The sequence below is a fragment of the Aptenodytes forsteri genome, unplaced genomic scaffold, assembly GCF_000699145.1.
Source record: "Aptenodytes forsteri isolate BGI_AS27 unplaced genomic scaffold, ASM69914v1 Scaffold54, whole genome shotgun sequence".
Taxonomy (NCBI): domain Eukaryota; kingdom Metazoa; phylum Chordata; class Aves; order Sphenisciformes; family Spheniscidae; genus Aptenodytes; species Aptenodytes forsteri.
Window position 1 is genome coordinate 16707138 of NW_008796044.1, and position 13039 is coordinate 16720176.

Sequence of the window (13039 nt, forward strand, 5' to 3'; positions counted from 1 at the left end):
TCTTTCAAAGCAATGCTTATTTGATTTTCAAGTGTAGGGATTTTTAACATTTTTAATTTTTGATGATGCTAAATGGAAATACCCATCAGAGGGGTCTCATGAGACCGGGCTGCTCTGGCAGGGAAGAAGCATTTCGTGAACACATACAGCCCTTAGTGAATCCTGCCATCCCTCTCCTGAGTGCTGCCTTAGCTCTGACTTTAAGGTATGATCTCCAAGCAGGGCATTGTACTCTGCTTGTAGTGACTTTAATAAGGAGCAGAGGAATCACTTAAAGAAACCTGTTAATACTTGGTTTGGGTTTTTTTGTGCGTATGGGTTTTTTTCTTCTTTTTTTTTTTTAAAGGCTGGTTTTGTGTATTTTTGTGACAGTTTTCTTAGGCTCCAGGAGCAACCTTTCCTTCCTGGAAACCGGGACAAAATGGCTGTTGTGAAAATGTTGAACCTGCTTTCATGTTTGCACAAAAAACGGAGAGAGACATTTAGATCTAATATAAGCAGCTAAAACTGCTTTGGAATATGGAATACTTTTTCTTTTTTCTTTTAGCTTTTTAATTTAACTGTTTAGCTGCTCATGTATTTGGGGCTGCATCTTACTACTGAACTATAACTGGAAGGAGATGACACGCATCCAGGCATTCTCTGCAACTGAAGCTACATCATAGTATGTGCCCTTGCATCCTACTTTATGTTCTGAGAAGACTGTTTGCTTTTATTTAGCCACCAGATCTGTTTCGTTCCCTCTAGGATAGGGATTCTTCATTTATGCAACAGCAATATCCTGTTTTAACAGGCAACAACTTGTTGGATGGAGTGCTTGAGGCGTTGAGTGCCGAAACGCCCTATCTGATATTCGTGGGGTGGTGTGCTTGCCCAGAGAACTGCATCCAAGTCTACAGCCAGAAAGACTATTAAGAGCACCCCTCATGGTCAGAGCTAGCTGTTTGGTTTGTGGTTTAAAGGAATAGTTTTCCGCTAACGTTGAATAGTCTGGAGTAAGGATTGGCAGGCGATTTTTAAAGCATTTGCAAGATTGTGTAATAAGCTGCTTATTAATTTTGCATAACCAAAAAGTTTGGGAACATGGAATTTTAGTGCAACATCCTGGTATCAAGAGGACCAGCTTTATAAATATGATTTATCTCCTTTGCCTTTTTAAAATTATGAAATTTTGTCTAGAAAGACAGAAGGTGTACACCATTTCAGATTGTTTGAATTTGCTTCCCTAGAACAAATTACTGTACTTGGATAAGAAAGTAGATTTGGTTGGTTTGTTCCTCTCAGGATCCTATTTTCTCCTCTGTATACGATGAGACAGTTTTCTCAGTGGCAGAAGAAATGGGATGCATTAAGTTTCTTGCGGGAGGCCACTGAACTAAGAATGGTCAGGGTTGAAGGTGTGAAAGTGAGGACCTACATGGCAATGTGGGCATCCCTACCAAACAAAACGTGGTGGAGAGAGCTGCCCCTGCAGTGCCCACACCATTGGGCTGGTGCCTTGCTCCAGGCTTTGCGGAGAGCTGCATTTGGCTGCTGAAGCGGGGTTGTGGCTACCCTCCTGACTGCCCGACTTCACAGTGTAGCATCCCTTCAGTCTTAATTTTTCTTAGCAAGCTCATTTTTTCCCAGTTCGTGAACAGAAAAAGAAAACCGAAGGTGAAGAATGACCATTTACCGATTTTGCGAACATAAATGATATCCATTTGCTGCTGTGAATTAGGGGGAGAGAGATGCTACTGATGCTAGATGCCCGTCCTGGTTAGATTTCCTGAGCGGATGACTTGGGGCCCTAATGCTTTGCATCACAGCGCGTAGATCCCTTGCAAAAAACAGAAGACATGTTTCCGAGAAACGGTTTTAAAAAAAGTAGTCCTTCATTCATGCAGTTATACAGAAAAGGGAACAACAGTTAACCCTTTGGAAAGGCACAGACAGTTTCTTTTTTTTTACATATATATTTGGTCTGCAGCCTGTTTCTCATCCTCGGTGGCAATTGCATGGTAATCGCTTCTGCTGGCTAATGAGCAAAACCAAATCACACTATTTGCTATAGCTGCTTTCTTCAGGCTGTATTTAATTGATAGGTGGTGGGTAGAAAATAAAACTGGCTGAAATGGGCTTAAGTTTCTTGTTGCATAAATGAATTAAATAAGTTTCTGAACACTGTAATTTCCCTTCTGTTTTTTTGTTTTTTTGTTTTTTCCCCCAGAAAATGGCTGTTCCACCTGCTTATGCTGATCTGGGCAAATCTGCCAGAGATGTTTTCACCAAGGGATATGGTAAATAAAGCCAAAATAAGTTTTGTCTTTCGCCGTCTACCTGATTCCTGAAACTGTTAGGATTTTATTACTTTTCCCTGATAAATATTCCAATAATTTCCATTAGAATCCAGAGAATTTTCTATCATAGCTTCACATTGCCCTTGCTGTCTGGAAAGGGAGGGTAACTTCTTTTGAGAAAATTCTTCCTGTTCCACATGGGACTGTTTTGAAAGAAAATTGTGTGTTGTACTTTGACTGTTTCCTTGTATCATGAATAGTATCACTGATGTCAGTAGTTTGCTTATGAACAAAATGCTGCTCAGTATGAATGAAGACATTATTGCCTAATTTGGTCCCAGTTATATTGCTGAGGTCAGGAGGATTAATCAGTCAAGTGCTATCTGAAGTGAGTACAAGCTGCATAATCTGCTTCATAAAAACATGTGGTTTGGTAACTGTACCCTTCGTTTATTTTTTTAATAGTTCACAGGCGATTTAGAAGGGAGTTTTAAGAAATAAATCAGAAGTGCTTTTCAAATTATATATAATTCGTATTTTTTACTCATCTTCTAGGTTTTGGCTTAATAAAACTTGATTTGAAAACAAAATCTGAAAATGGACTGGTGAGTTTGGAAACACATTGAAATCCAAAACGTTGCAATGGTCTTGTGTTTACTGTGTATTTCTTTTAAAAAGTAAATACGTATCCTTTACTCTCCCCTTATCATTTTTCAGATGTATTAATAACCTTGCAAGTTACTTTGCATTTATAATTTTTGTCTAATATACGAGATTGTGCACAAATTAGAGTAGAAGAATCTGTGAAGGGCTCCTTTGCAACCACGGTAATTGCTTACTATAAAAATCACGTTGCTATTTGAGGCCATCGCCATGGCCTGTGCTCGGAGGGAGTGTCAGCGCCTCCCCCTTGCTTTACTGGATTGAAGGAGCAGAAATACGCTGGTTTCTAAACGTGCTGCGCGCTCTTTTTCTTAGCAGTCGCTAAACAAGTATAGTTGCAATGTAACTGTGTATTGGAGCTAATATTTAGACTGTGTCTGTGAAGCATTTGCAGACTCGCGTGCTGATTCACAGATACACCTTGTACAGACTGGCACCTCATGTTGCTGGTAAGAGTTATCCACGTTCCTGTCCCACATCCATTCCCTTAGCGTGCAATGCTTTTTCTGCCTGACACTGAAATTTTTTGTGGGGCAAGAGTGTGTTGGTATTAACGACTAGCAAAGAGGTTCTTAAATCTTCTGAGAACTCTGCACTATTGAATAATATCCCAAATTATAATGACTAATAAGTTCTACAAGTATAAGTATTTGCCTCCGTGCAAATATATATGTATTTGCAAATATATATACATATATAAAATGTATATATGTAATTTTTTTTTTCCTTTTAGGAATTTACAAGCTCAGGTTCAGCAAACTCAGAAACGAGCAAAGTTAGTGGTAGTTTGGAAACAAAATACAAATGGGTGGAATATGGATTGATGTTCACAGAAAAGTGGAACACCGACAACACACTAGGCACCGAGATTACTCTTGAAGATCAGGTAATTTTTGGCTCAAAAGATGCAATTTGCAAATTCACTTATGGCAATCTCCGATTACAAATCCAACCAGTGAATTTCTTTTCTGTTCAGCTTGCACGTGGCCTGAAGCTGACCTTTGACTCCTCCTTCTCTCCTAACACTGGGTAAGAAGTGAGTAAGCTTAAGTGACCAAAAAAGGCATTTTTTATTTTAGTTTTTCCAGAATACTGTCTTGCTTCTTTACTCCTTCTGTCCTAAGATATCGAGACAGTTAATAATCAGCCCGTGTATGATGAAATCACGTACATCTGATTTAAATCTTAGTATTAACAATCCCCTTTTAATCCTAAGCTGTAGCAAGCAACCTTTTAAATACAGTAACCTGAAAATTATAGTCAGAATTAGGGTGGGAAGAAAAGGTTCTGTTTGCACTCCTGTTGCATATTTCTGGGCATGTCAGAGGATGAGCTACTGTCTGAATAAAAGCGCTAAACAAGTCAGCTGTAGTGCGAAGCTTAACAAGCTCCGGGAGCCAGTTGGCCACGGCTCTAATAGGTCAACACAGTAATTGGGCTCTTCTCCCGAGCTGAATTTATCATCTGAATTCTTGCTGGCCACAGCGTGCCTTGGTGGTGGATGAGTATTTCTGACACGGCGATTGGATGCCATGTTTTATGTGGGCCAGAGGGATTAAGCAGCAGCTGTACGTTTAAATGTTGGTTTATTTTTTTTTTCCCCGATTATCTTTTTGCAAGCAGTGCTGCCAGTGAGTCAAAATATTCTGCACATTAGCTTTCCAGAGCAGCACGCTGCACTTCAGGCTATCGGGTTATAGTCCCAGTGGAGGTTTCACCCAGTCTTTTAGATTGCGTCCTGCATTGTAAACTGCTTCCAGTCCATTCCCAATTCTACATTAACTAAGTATTTTTGTATTTGTTAACCAGAATAATCTCCAGTATTCGTTGATAATTATTTCTTAGCTGGTGGGATTCTTAAGAAAATAAGAAAGAAAAAGCCTGTACGAGAATGACAAGTTACAGCTCTATAGCTATTTCTTAGGCACTTCACAGACACTGTAGTATCCGAGTTACAATGATTGCCTTGTGGGAGGACTACTATAATTGGAATAAATGGAGTGAGATTCAATCCTGGTGTGACCTGGTTTAGGTTGACAGGGATGCATCGTGTCTGAATATGAGACACCTTCTCCCCCTTCTTTACTACCTACTGGCTGTGATGATTTTTCAACAGAGAAAGTAATTTTGAGGAGTGCCCCGTGTTAGCTTGCCTCTGTCCCTATTGACATTGGTGGCAGAGGTACTGCTGACTTTTACAGAAGTTGCAGACGAGCTAATGCTGAGCGCTTTTGGCACTCCTGCTCTTTATTTCTGATTTTGCAAAACACAAATTCCTGAGTGCAAAATAATAATAATACTAAAAAAGAGAGCAATCTCTATGTGGGTCTGATACGGCATTGAAACAGTTCTTGGAGAGTGTTTTTGCTAGCTGAAGTGAAAGGTTGATTTGAAATTTCAAATTAGCCTGACTTTTCTGGAAAGATGTCGGTAAAAGATTTGGTCAAAGACAGAAGACACTTGTAAGGTAAAAAGAGAAGAAAAAAATCTTAAATAAGAGTAGCTGAATATATTAGACGTAACTCTCTTGCCTTGTGAGGGTTTGCACCCTTGGTGTAAACTGACCTAAGGACACATGAGAAAACACTGTTCTGGCCAATAGTATAAAAAGAAACAAGTGACTCGGGAAAGTTTATTTCTGCAGCCTTCTAATGGCTGTAACCATTAAACTTCATAAAGCATCCTAAGGAGAGAACGGGGTGTCAGAGCCACTGAAGCAGCCTCCTTCCTTAGCAGCAGAAACTTTCCCTCAGGACGCTGGAGGCAAAGTAGTGATTTCTTGACGTTTGTCACAGTAAATGAAATTGCCCAGTTCACTAGGTTTTTCTAAAAATTACTTGTTTAGGACAGGCCAACTACTATTGACTTTCTGTGGCAAGCCTGTAAACTGCTACAGTTTCCATTCCTTCCCTGCATCTACCAAACATCCAAAACCATCAGATTAGTTGGAGATGAGGATTTGTTTTTGTCTCCTCCCGTCTGGTTTATTGTGCCGCTGCTTTTCAGAACACAGCCCAGAAGTGCTTAGTGGGGTGCCACACCGCATTTTATTCCTTGATTGCAAATAATTGACTGTAGCTGAATTAGGGTTTTTCAAATGTGAAAGGTAAGAAGGTGACATACCATGTGGCTCTCCAGGTATGCATACTTTGTCTTCCAGAACTATTACACTGAGTTAAAGTAACTGATTTGATTGAATTGCTACCTACGAGCGTACCTTTTCAAAGATAGGAGAGTCTTTCTTTTCTCTTTAGGAAGAAGAGCGCTAAAGTTAAGACGGGGTACAAAAGGGAACACATCAACATTGGCTGCGACATGGATTTTGATATTGCTGGTCCTTCAATACGTGGAGCCTTGGTGGTTGGCTACGAGGGGTGGCTGGCAGGTTACCAAATGACTTATGAGACAACGAAATCTAGAGTAACCCAGAGCAACTTTGCTGTTGGCTATAAGACCGATGAATTCCAGCTTCATACTAACGTGTAAGTATTGGCAGATGGGCATTAAAAAGGAATTTGAAAGGATTTTGCTGCTTACTAGAACAATGAAAGGGATGGAATTTCAGTAGTGGTGAAAGAGGGAATGGTGGATTTGAACTTATTTCTTCATTTAAGATGGCAAGCTGCACTTTTTTAGCTGCATTAACTTTTCTTTGAATTATGTGGGTGAGGGAGTGCATGATGGAAGGAACTGGAACTCACTGAGCACCCAAGCATCCAGTGTCTATCTTTCTAACAGATAAGGATTATTAGAATCTATTAATGGAATAATAAAACAAGTGGGGTTTAAAATATTCTTTGTGAAAGTTGAAATAAAAGCAATGCCTTCCTTTTGCACGTCAAAATCAAACAAAATGGTGGTTTGATCTGTAGATGAGAGAGTCAATCGGAGGATGAACAAGAACAGATGAAAGGGAGTGAATGGAAGAGATATGGACTGGGTTTGTTTTAGTACTGGAAGGGTTATAGTGTAAAAGTTTGTTTTAGGATTAGAACTCCTAATAATCTATTTACACAAGCATTTGTCCTTTCTGAATGCATGAACAGTGGGAAACCAGGACCAAATTCCATGAAAACCTTAATTCCTCTGTCTTCTGTTCCTCTTAAAAAAAGCAATTTATGCCTTTGGGGAAGACAGTTTTTAAGATTAGGCAATACCTAATCTATTCCCCCGGCCCCCCCTTTCCCATTCCCTTGGGTAATTGGATATTTTGCATGTAGCAGAGCTATTGCATGCTGTTCCCATTTGGGGGCTGAACAACTGTTCTGCCTTCCTGGAGCTGCTTCTTCAAAGGCTTTCTGTTCTGTTTCATGCTGTTTTGCAGAGATCTGGTTTAGGAAGCTCACGCTGCCTTACCGAACAATTGAACCTTCACAGCCCAGACAGTATGTTTGAAGGATTGCCAAAGCACAAAAATGTGGGCAGAAAACTTTCATCAAAACAATATGCGGGGTCCCCCCTCCACTCAGTAATTAGGAGTTATTCCTTCAAGCACAATGACTTTCAACTTTGTTATGCTGTATAGCAGCTCAAAATATTGTGTTACTGGCTTTTGCTATAAAATGCTGTAATTATTATTAGTCTTAATTAAAGCAACAGCAGAAAATAACTTTGTGACAGCAGCAGGGGCTCAGATCTTACTGTGCTGTTTCTTGGGTTCCTGAGGGTCTGTTTCTTAGGTTGCCGTTACTGTACGTGGATGATAAATCATCTTCAGGAGGACGCCTAGTTTGTTTGTTCGTTTAATATTCATACTCTACCAACTGACAGGCAAAACATAAAATGTGTGATATGAATAGAAATCTTATTTATTGATTTTAATAGATTAGTTTGGTATTTGACGTGTTTCTGCTTTGAAACGTGTCAGAGTTTTTATATAATCCCTGAAACAGTTGTGTGTGGAACGCCCATCACTAGCCTGTTCGGTTGTTATATCTAGACAGTTCAGTGTTTCACAGGGATGCTGTGGCAGAGCTGATAATTTAACTAGGTGGGGCTTGAAGCATCATCTTTTGTTCCTGGCGTTACGCAGACCAGCTGGGGACTTCAGCAAGTTACTTTCCTTAATGGTGCCTTAATATATTAATTTTCATAGGGGGATAATGTTTTTTTAACTACAGCTGAAAAGTGCGCTATTGTTACTAGTAGAATTGGAAGGAGGTTTGACTTTTTTATTATTATTGTTTTTTAATAATAAATAATAACTAAAGGGAGGTAGGGCTGGATAATTTCTAGTTTTAAATATGACTTTCCTCGTTTTTTAAGCATAGCTCAGACCGCCCCCCCCTAATGTTGCAGGTCAAGACAGAGCTGTGTGGGAACCTTGCACAAAATCTGCCTGTATAACCAGCTCTCCTCAGTCCTTTTTAATCCCTCCTTTTCTTGAGAGCCAAGCACATGCAGTTATATGTGAGCTTCAGTCTTATCTGAAGTAAGTATTGTAGTGTTTTTCTGGAAGAATTGCTCTAACAATTTAAAAGGCTGCTGCTATTGCTTGAACTTTTAAATAGCCATATCACTACTGTTTGTGCGACTGTTACGAACTAAGGAACATCAGGCCAAAGGGGTAAAAGTGGGGAGATTCTAAGTCTGCCCCTATTTTTAAGGTTTTGAATACTCTACTAAGTGGACCCAGATTATTTCATAGTTTAGGCATAATCAGAAGTATTTTATTTGCAGAGGTCTTCCTGTGGTTTAAAGCCCGTTTTGTGCAATAGCGTTTGTATCCTCTTTTAAGAAAATGAGCGAAAATGGAAATTCAAATGCTCGCTGGTTTACAAGGAGTGCAAGGCTTTTAGAAGTCTTTTGCTCTTGTTTTTATGATCTGCATGCTCTAACGTTTTGCATTTTATTTACCACACTTTATTCCCTGTGTGACATTGGTGTCAGTAGTAATTGGAAGTTGTGCTACTCAGTAGCAGTGGTAGAAGGCTGTCATCATTCAGGTGTTGGCCAGTGCTCTCTGCAAAGTAAAATTAGTTTCATTTCAGGTTCTAGTAGAGAGATATCTGTAGTACAGAGGTACCGTAAGGATTAGTGCAAATGGTATTCATTGGCAAAAGCGGATAGACTTGGACATTAAATTGGCATGTTCACTTCTGATGCAGTTCATCTGTGCCTGGTAAAAGCATGCCGACGAGGGAGTGTTAGGACGACTGCCCAGGCTCGGTGATTGGGGTACAGCCCTTTCAGGGCACTAGGGAGACGTATGCCTGGGAAAGTAATTATTTCGGAGATATGCAGAGAAGAATAAATCTCTGTACTACAAAGACTCCCATCTAGAGAGAAGGGAAATTTGGAAGCTGTCACCATTTGTCTATTTTTGATAGTTTGTCGTGGCTTTTTTTCAGTTTCGCAAGTTGTTTGTTGAAATACAGTAGCCATCAATGAATTTAAGCATTTAAAAACGATTTCATAACCAATCTGGCCTAATGTCTCCATCTTAGTTGTTACAGGGATATTAAATGAGGTGTAAGTGAATGTTCTGCAAATACAGATCTTACTGGAAAAAAAAAAAGATGATTGTTTTGGGGTGCAGTTTAAAACTAGACTAATGCATTCCTTCCAGGAATGATGGAACGGAATTTGGAGGCTCCATTTACCAGAAGGTGAATGATAAACTGGAAACTGCCGTGAATCTTGCTTGGACAGCCGGTAATAGCAACACTCGCTTTGGAATAGCAGCCAAGTATCAGATTGACCCAGATGCCTCTTTTTCTGTGAGTGCTATGCATGTACATTTATACGCATCTGAAAATAGGGTCTTTAACGGAAATGTGAAGCAACCTTTACATCAGTAAAGTACGGTTTTGATGCAGTTCTGTGGTGTATAGTTGGCACATGTATCTATTTGTCTTGTTCTTGGCAGCACGAGAGCACAACTATTGGATTTTCCCTAAAAGTGACACAGAATGTTTCATCATATTATTGGGCACTGTTTTGAGATTTTGAGGCAAAATTAACTCTAGATATTTTTTTTTGTGATTTAAAAGATGAAATCCTTTACCTGCTTAAAAGGTGTTATTTAATTTTCAAGTAGGAAGGACTTTGAAAAAAGATACCAAATTATTTACATACAGTATTTTTTCCCTTTAAGGCTAAAGTGAACAACTCCAGTCTGATCGGATTAGGATACACTCAGACTTTAAAGCCAGGTGAGTCCATGCAGAAGGAATTCGGACATCAAGAAGTGATATTTTACAGTTGGACTCTAATATCTTAAAGGTCTTTTCCAACCTAAATGATTCTATGATTTTTAGTCTGGAAATATCAAAGAGGGTTTTTTGTGACAAAATGTAAATGGTTTTGTAACATTGCTATTCTGCTTGGCAACCCAATGAAGAACTTTTCCAGGGACTGGTCTGTTAATTTTGGATGTCTAACGGAAGCAGAATTATTAGAGACCACCATCCACTGACCAGTCAGATACTCTTTTACGTTGATACAAAGTATATCTACAATTAGGTGTTTCACAGATAAGTAAATGCGTTTTTAGTACTTTCAGAGGCTTCCTATTACTGAGTTTATTTTGCTTGAAAATGTGACTTTCTCAAGGTCTCCTGGTCCAGGAAAAGGACAATCTTACTGCTGTGAATTTGGTTTTAATATAGTCTAATAAATCTGCTGCCAGAATACCAAGCAGATTGACATGAGATATTACAGTAGACAGGGCTTGGGCCTTTTCATACCTAGATTTTAAAATGGTTTAGAAAGGTGGGTATGTATCAGTGTCCCAATTTTTCATAATACTGGACTCTAAAATTTGATTAATCAGTGGACCAGCAGCAGTGAACTGACTCAGAGGTTTAATTACTTGGAGTGATAAAAAGCAGAATCTAGCACTGTGGTTTGTTATAACTTTCATAATTCAGGAAGATTTCATATCTGCAAATTGTTTTAAAACGCCCAGTCCTTACAAGGCTAGCCGCCAAATTACGTTAACCTAGCTACCCAATAAATTAAAGCAGTAACACAGACGCTGCAGTTACTGAACATAAAGCTCATTCCAAGTTTTAACAGTTGGTCTTTTCTCTCGCTTTTCTCTATTTCGCAGGTATCAAACTGACATTGTCAGCTTTGTTGGATGGCAAGAATGTCAATGCAGGTGGTCACAAACTTGGTCTAGGATTGGAATTCGAAGCATAAGGAGTGATTCTGCAATCGCTAATTTGAAAATACAGCATAGCTACCTTCAGAATATAGCGTACCTTTCAATGTTTTATGTCTGGGATGCAAGTATTGCTAAGTATCAGTCCTGCTAGTCCTGGTTAAAGACAGCTAAGCTTTAAAAATGATGTTGTTAAAGAGATGGAGACAAAAGCATAAAAAAAAATCCTAATTCCAGGCTTTTTTTTTGAATGTTATTGCCCATCAGATCTGTCAGCTGCCACGATAGGAAGTAGGAAGGTATTGATTACCTCTACTCATGTACTGACTGCACAAGGAATATGTTAATGTGGTATAAAAACTGAGACGTTAAGAATCTCAGACCACTATATTGTACTGTTAATTCCGTAAGCAAAATGTTCCGACACTTAAGGTTTCAATTCACAATGGAATGTGCAAACTTGTCTGAAAAAGGGATTTGTTTAAAAATTTTTTTTTAGATAGGCATTTCATGAATGGTTTGTCTTTTTTGGTTATCTTACACCTACAGCTGTCTCCAGAATGCTTTAGGTTGTCCACCTTGTGTAAGTCCGTTGCGGAGGAGGTTTCATGTGACTCAGCCAATACTACCTGTCCTGTGTTGTGGTTCCTTTCCCTTGCACCGACTGGAAAGCTTGTAAGACAGGGCCATAATCAGGGAAGAGTCTTTGTAACTGCAATCACATAGTTGCATCACTAAATTTAAAACGGACTTTTGTTTTATTACCACTTTTTTTGTAGCAACTAAATGGGTACATTTTTAGAGAGTCTTCCATTTTGTGTGGAACTAGACCCCAAAATGCTGTACTTGACACTACTAAAAATGGATAAAAAAACCCAAACCCAACTTGAATAAAATATTGAAATGTCACCTTTTACTTTGTCCTTATACTAATTGTGAAAACAACGTAGTATTAATTCTTGGCTCCAGAAGCAGACTGGCAGCATCTTGGTGCGTATTTTGTACCACACGAACAAAAAATGCTTAGTGGATTTAAGCTGCAGACATGGCCATGTTCTTAGTGCTTGCTAAGCTCTGGCAACTGCACACACGCATGTGTTTAGCTCACGGAGAAGACAAGATAACGTGACTTGTTTATCTATCTTTCAGTCCAGAATTCACCAAGTTGAATTACCTTTCTATAAAGAAATAGGTGTGAGCAATGAACCGTTGTCAGGTGGGATAAACTTCAGTGGCTTTTCATTAAAATTTTGTATTTTTTCCTATGTAAGCAATCGACGTGGGTGGTCTGCAGACAGCAAGAGGCTGTGGTACAGGAGGATGTGCCCGATGAGGCAATGGCGCTAAGGCATCATGAGACGGATAGATCCGCCTCAGCGACAGCCTGCAAGTTGTGCAACACCGGCTGTCTTCCCTCTTATCACAGGCTACTCTGGAGTATTTCCTAGTATGACTTATCGCAAATATTTAACTTCACACTCCTGGGGGAAGTAGTCCTCTTCTAGATTTCACCAATCCGAACAAATCACATGCAACCAGCTCACAGTAACTTGGCAGGTGCTCAAAATTAATTTATGTTCCTGTGTGCTGTGTGTGGCTTGCGTTCCGTGTCCCCGTAAGCCTTCGGGCTCCTTCTTCTTGCTTTTTCTCATGCTCGAGGCATCTGTGTTTTGGAATTTGTTCTCCCATGATCAGCTTCAAGGCTTCTCTCAGGGCGTGCATCACCTCACTTGCGGCGAGGACAGGAAAGCGTTTTTCCATGTATCTATCAAATTCTGCAAAAAGCGTTCGTGAGCGGTACGGCGCAAAGCCCCGTCGCCCACGCGGACGCTGACGAACGGCGCCCCAGGGCTGTGGCTTTGCGTGGAGGGCCCGGCCCCTAACGTCAACCTCCGGAGGAAGGAGAAGGAAAACCCCCGTGTTCTGTCACGGGGCTGGACGCGCTTCCAGCTCGCTGGGCCCTGCCTCCTCAGGCCGCTCTCCCGGGCCG

At 40.0% G+C, this 13039-nt stretch overlaps 1 protein-coding gene across 1 annotated transcript; it reads left to right on the forward strand.

The window, feature by feature from the left end:
• The first annotated feature begins 2189 nt into the window (after nt 1-2189).
• VDAC1 (voltage dependent anion channel 1) lies at nt 2190-11962 on the forward strand. The gene is made up of 8 exons (XM_009285928.2): nt 2190-2279; nt 2835-2884; nt 3676-3828; nt 3919-3971; nt 6197-6424; nt 9511-9661; nt 10039-10096; nt 10996-11962. The coding sequence occupies exons 1-8, from the start codon at nt 2213-2215 to the stop codon at nt 11085-11087; spliced, it is 852 nt and encodes a 283-aa protein (XP_009284203.1). The 5' UTR covers nt 2190-2212; the 3' UTR covers nt 11088-11962.
• Nucleotides 11963-13039: the final 1077 nt, after the last annotated feature.

Excerpts from the sequence above, each read along its gene's own strand:
- VDAC1 (XM_009285928.2), top strand. The coding sequence starts at position 2,213 with ATGGCTGTTCCACCTGCTTATGCTGATCTGGGCAAATCTGCCAGAGAT. Across the intron at positions 2,280-2,834 it reads TGTTTTCACCAAGGGATATG|GTTTTGGCTTAATAAAACTT; the intron begins GTAAATAAAGCC and ends CTCATCTTCTAG. Across the intron at positions 6,425-9,510 it reads TTCCAGCTTCATACTAACGT|GAATGATGGAACGGAATTTG; the intron begins GTAAGTATTGGC and ends CATTCCTTCCAG.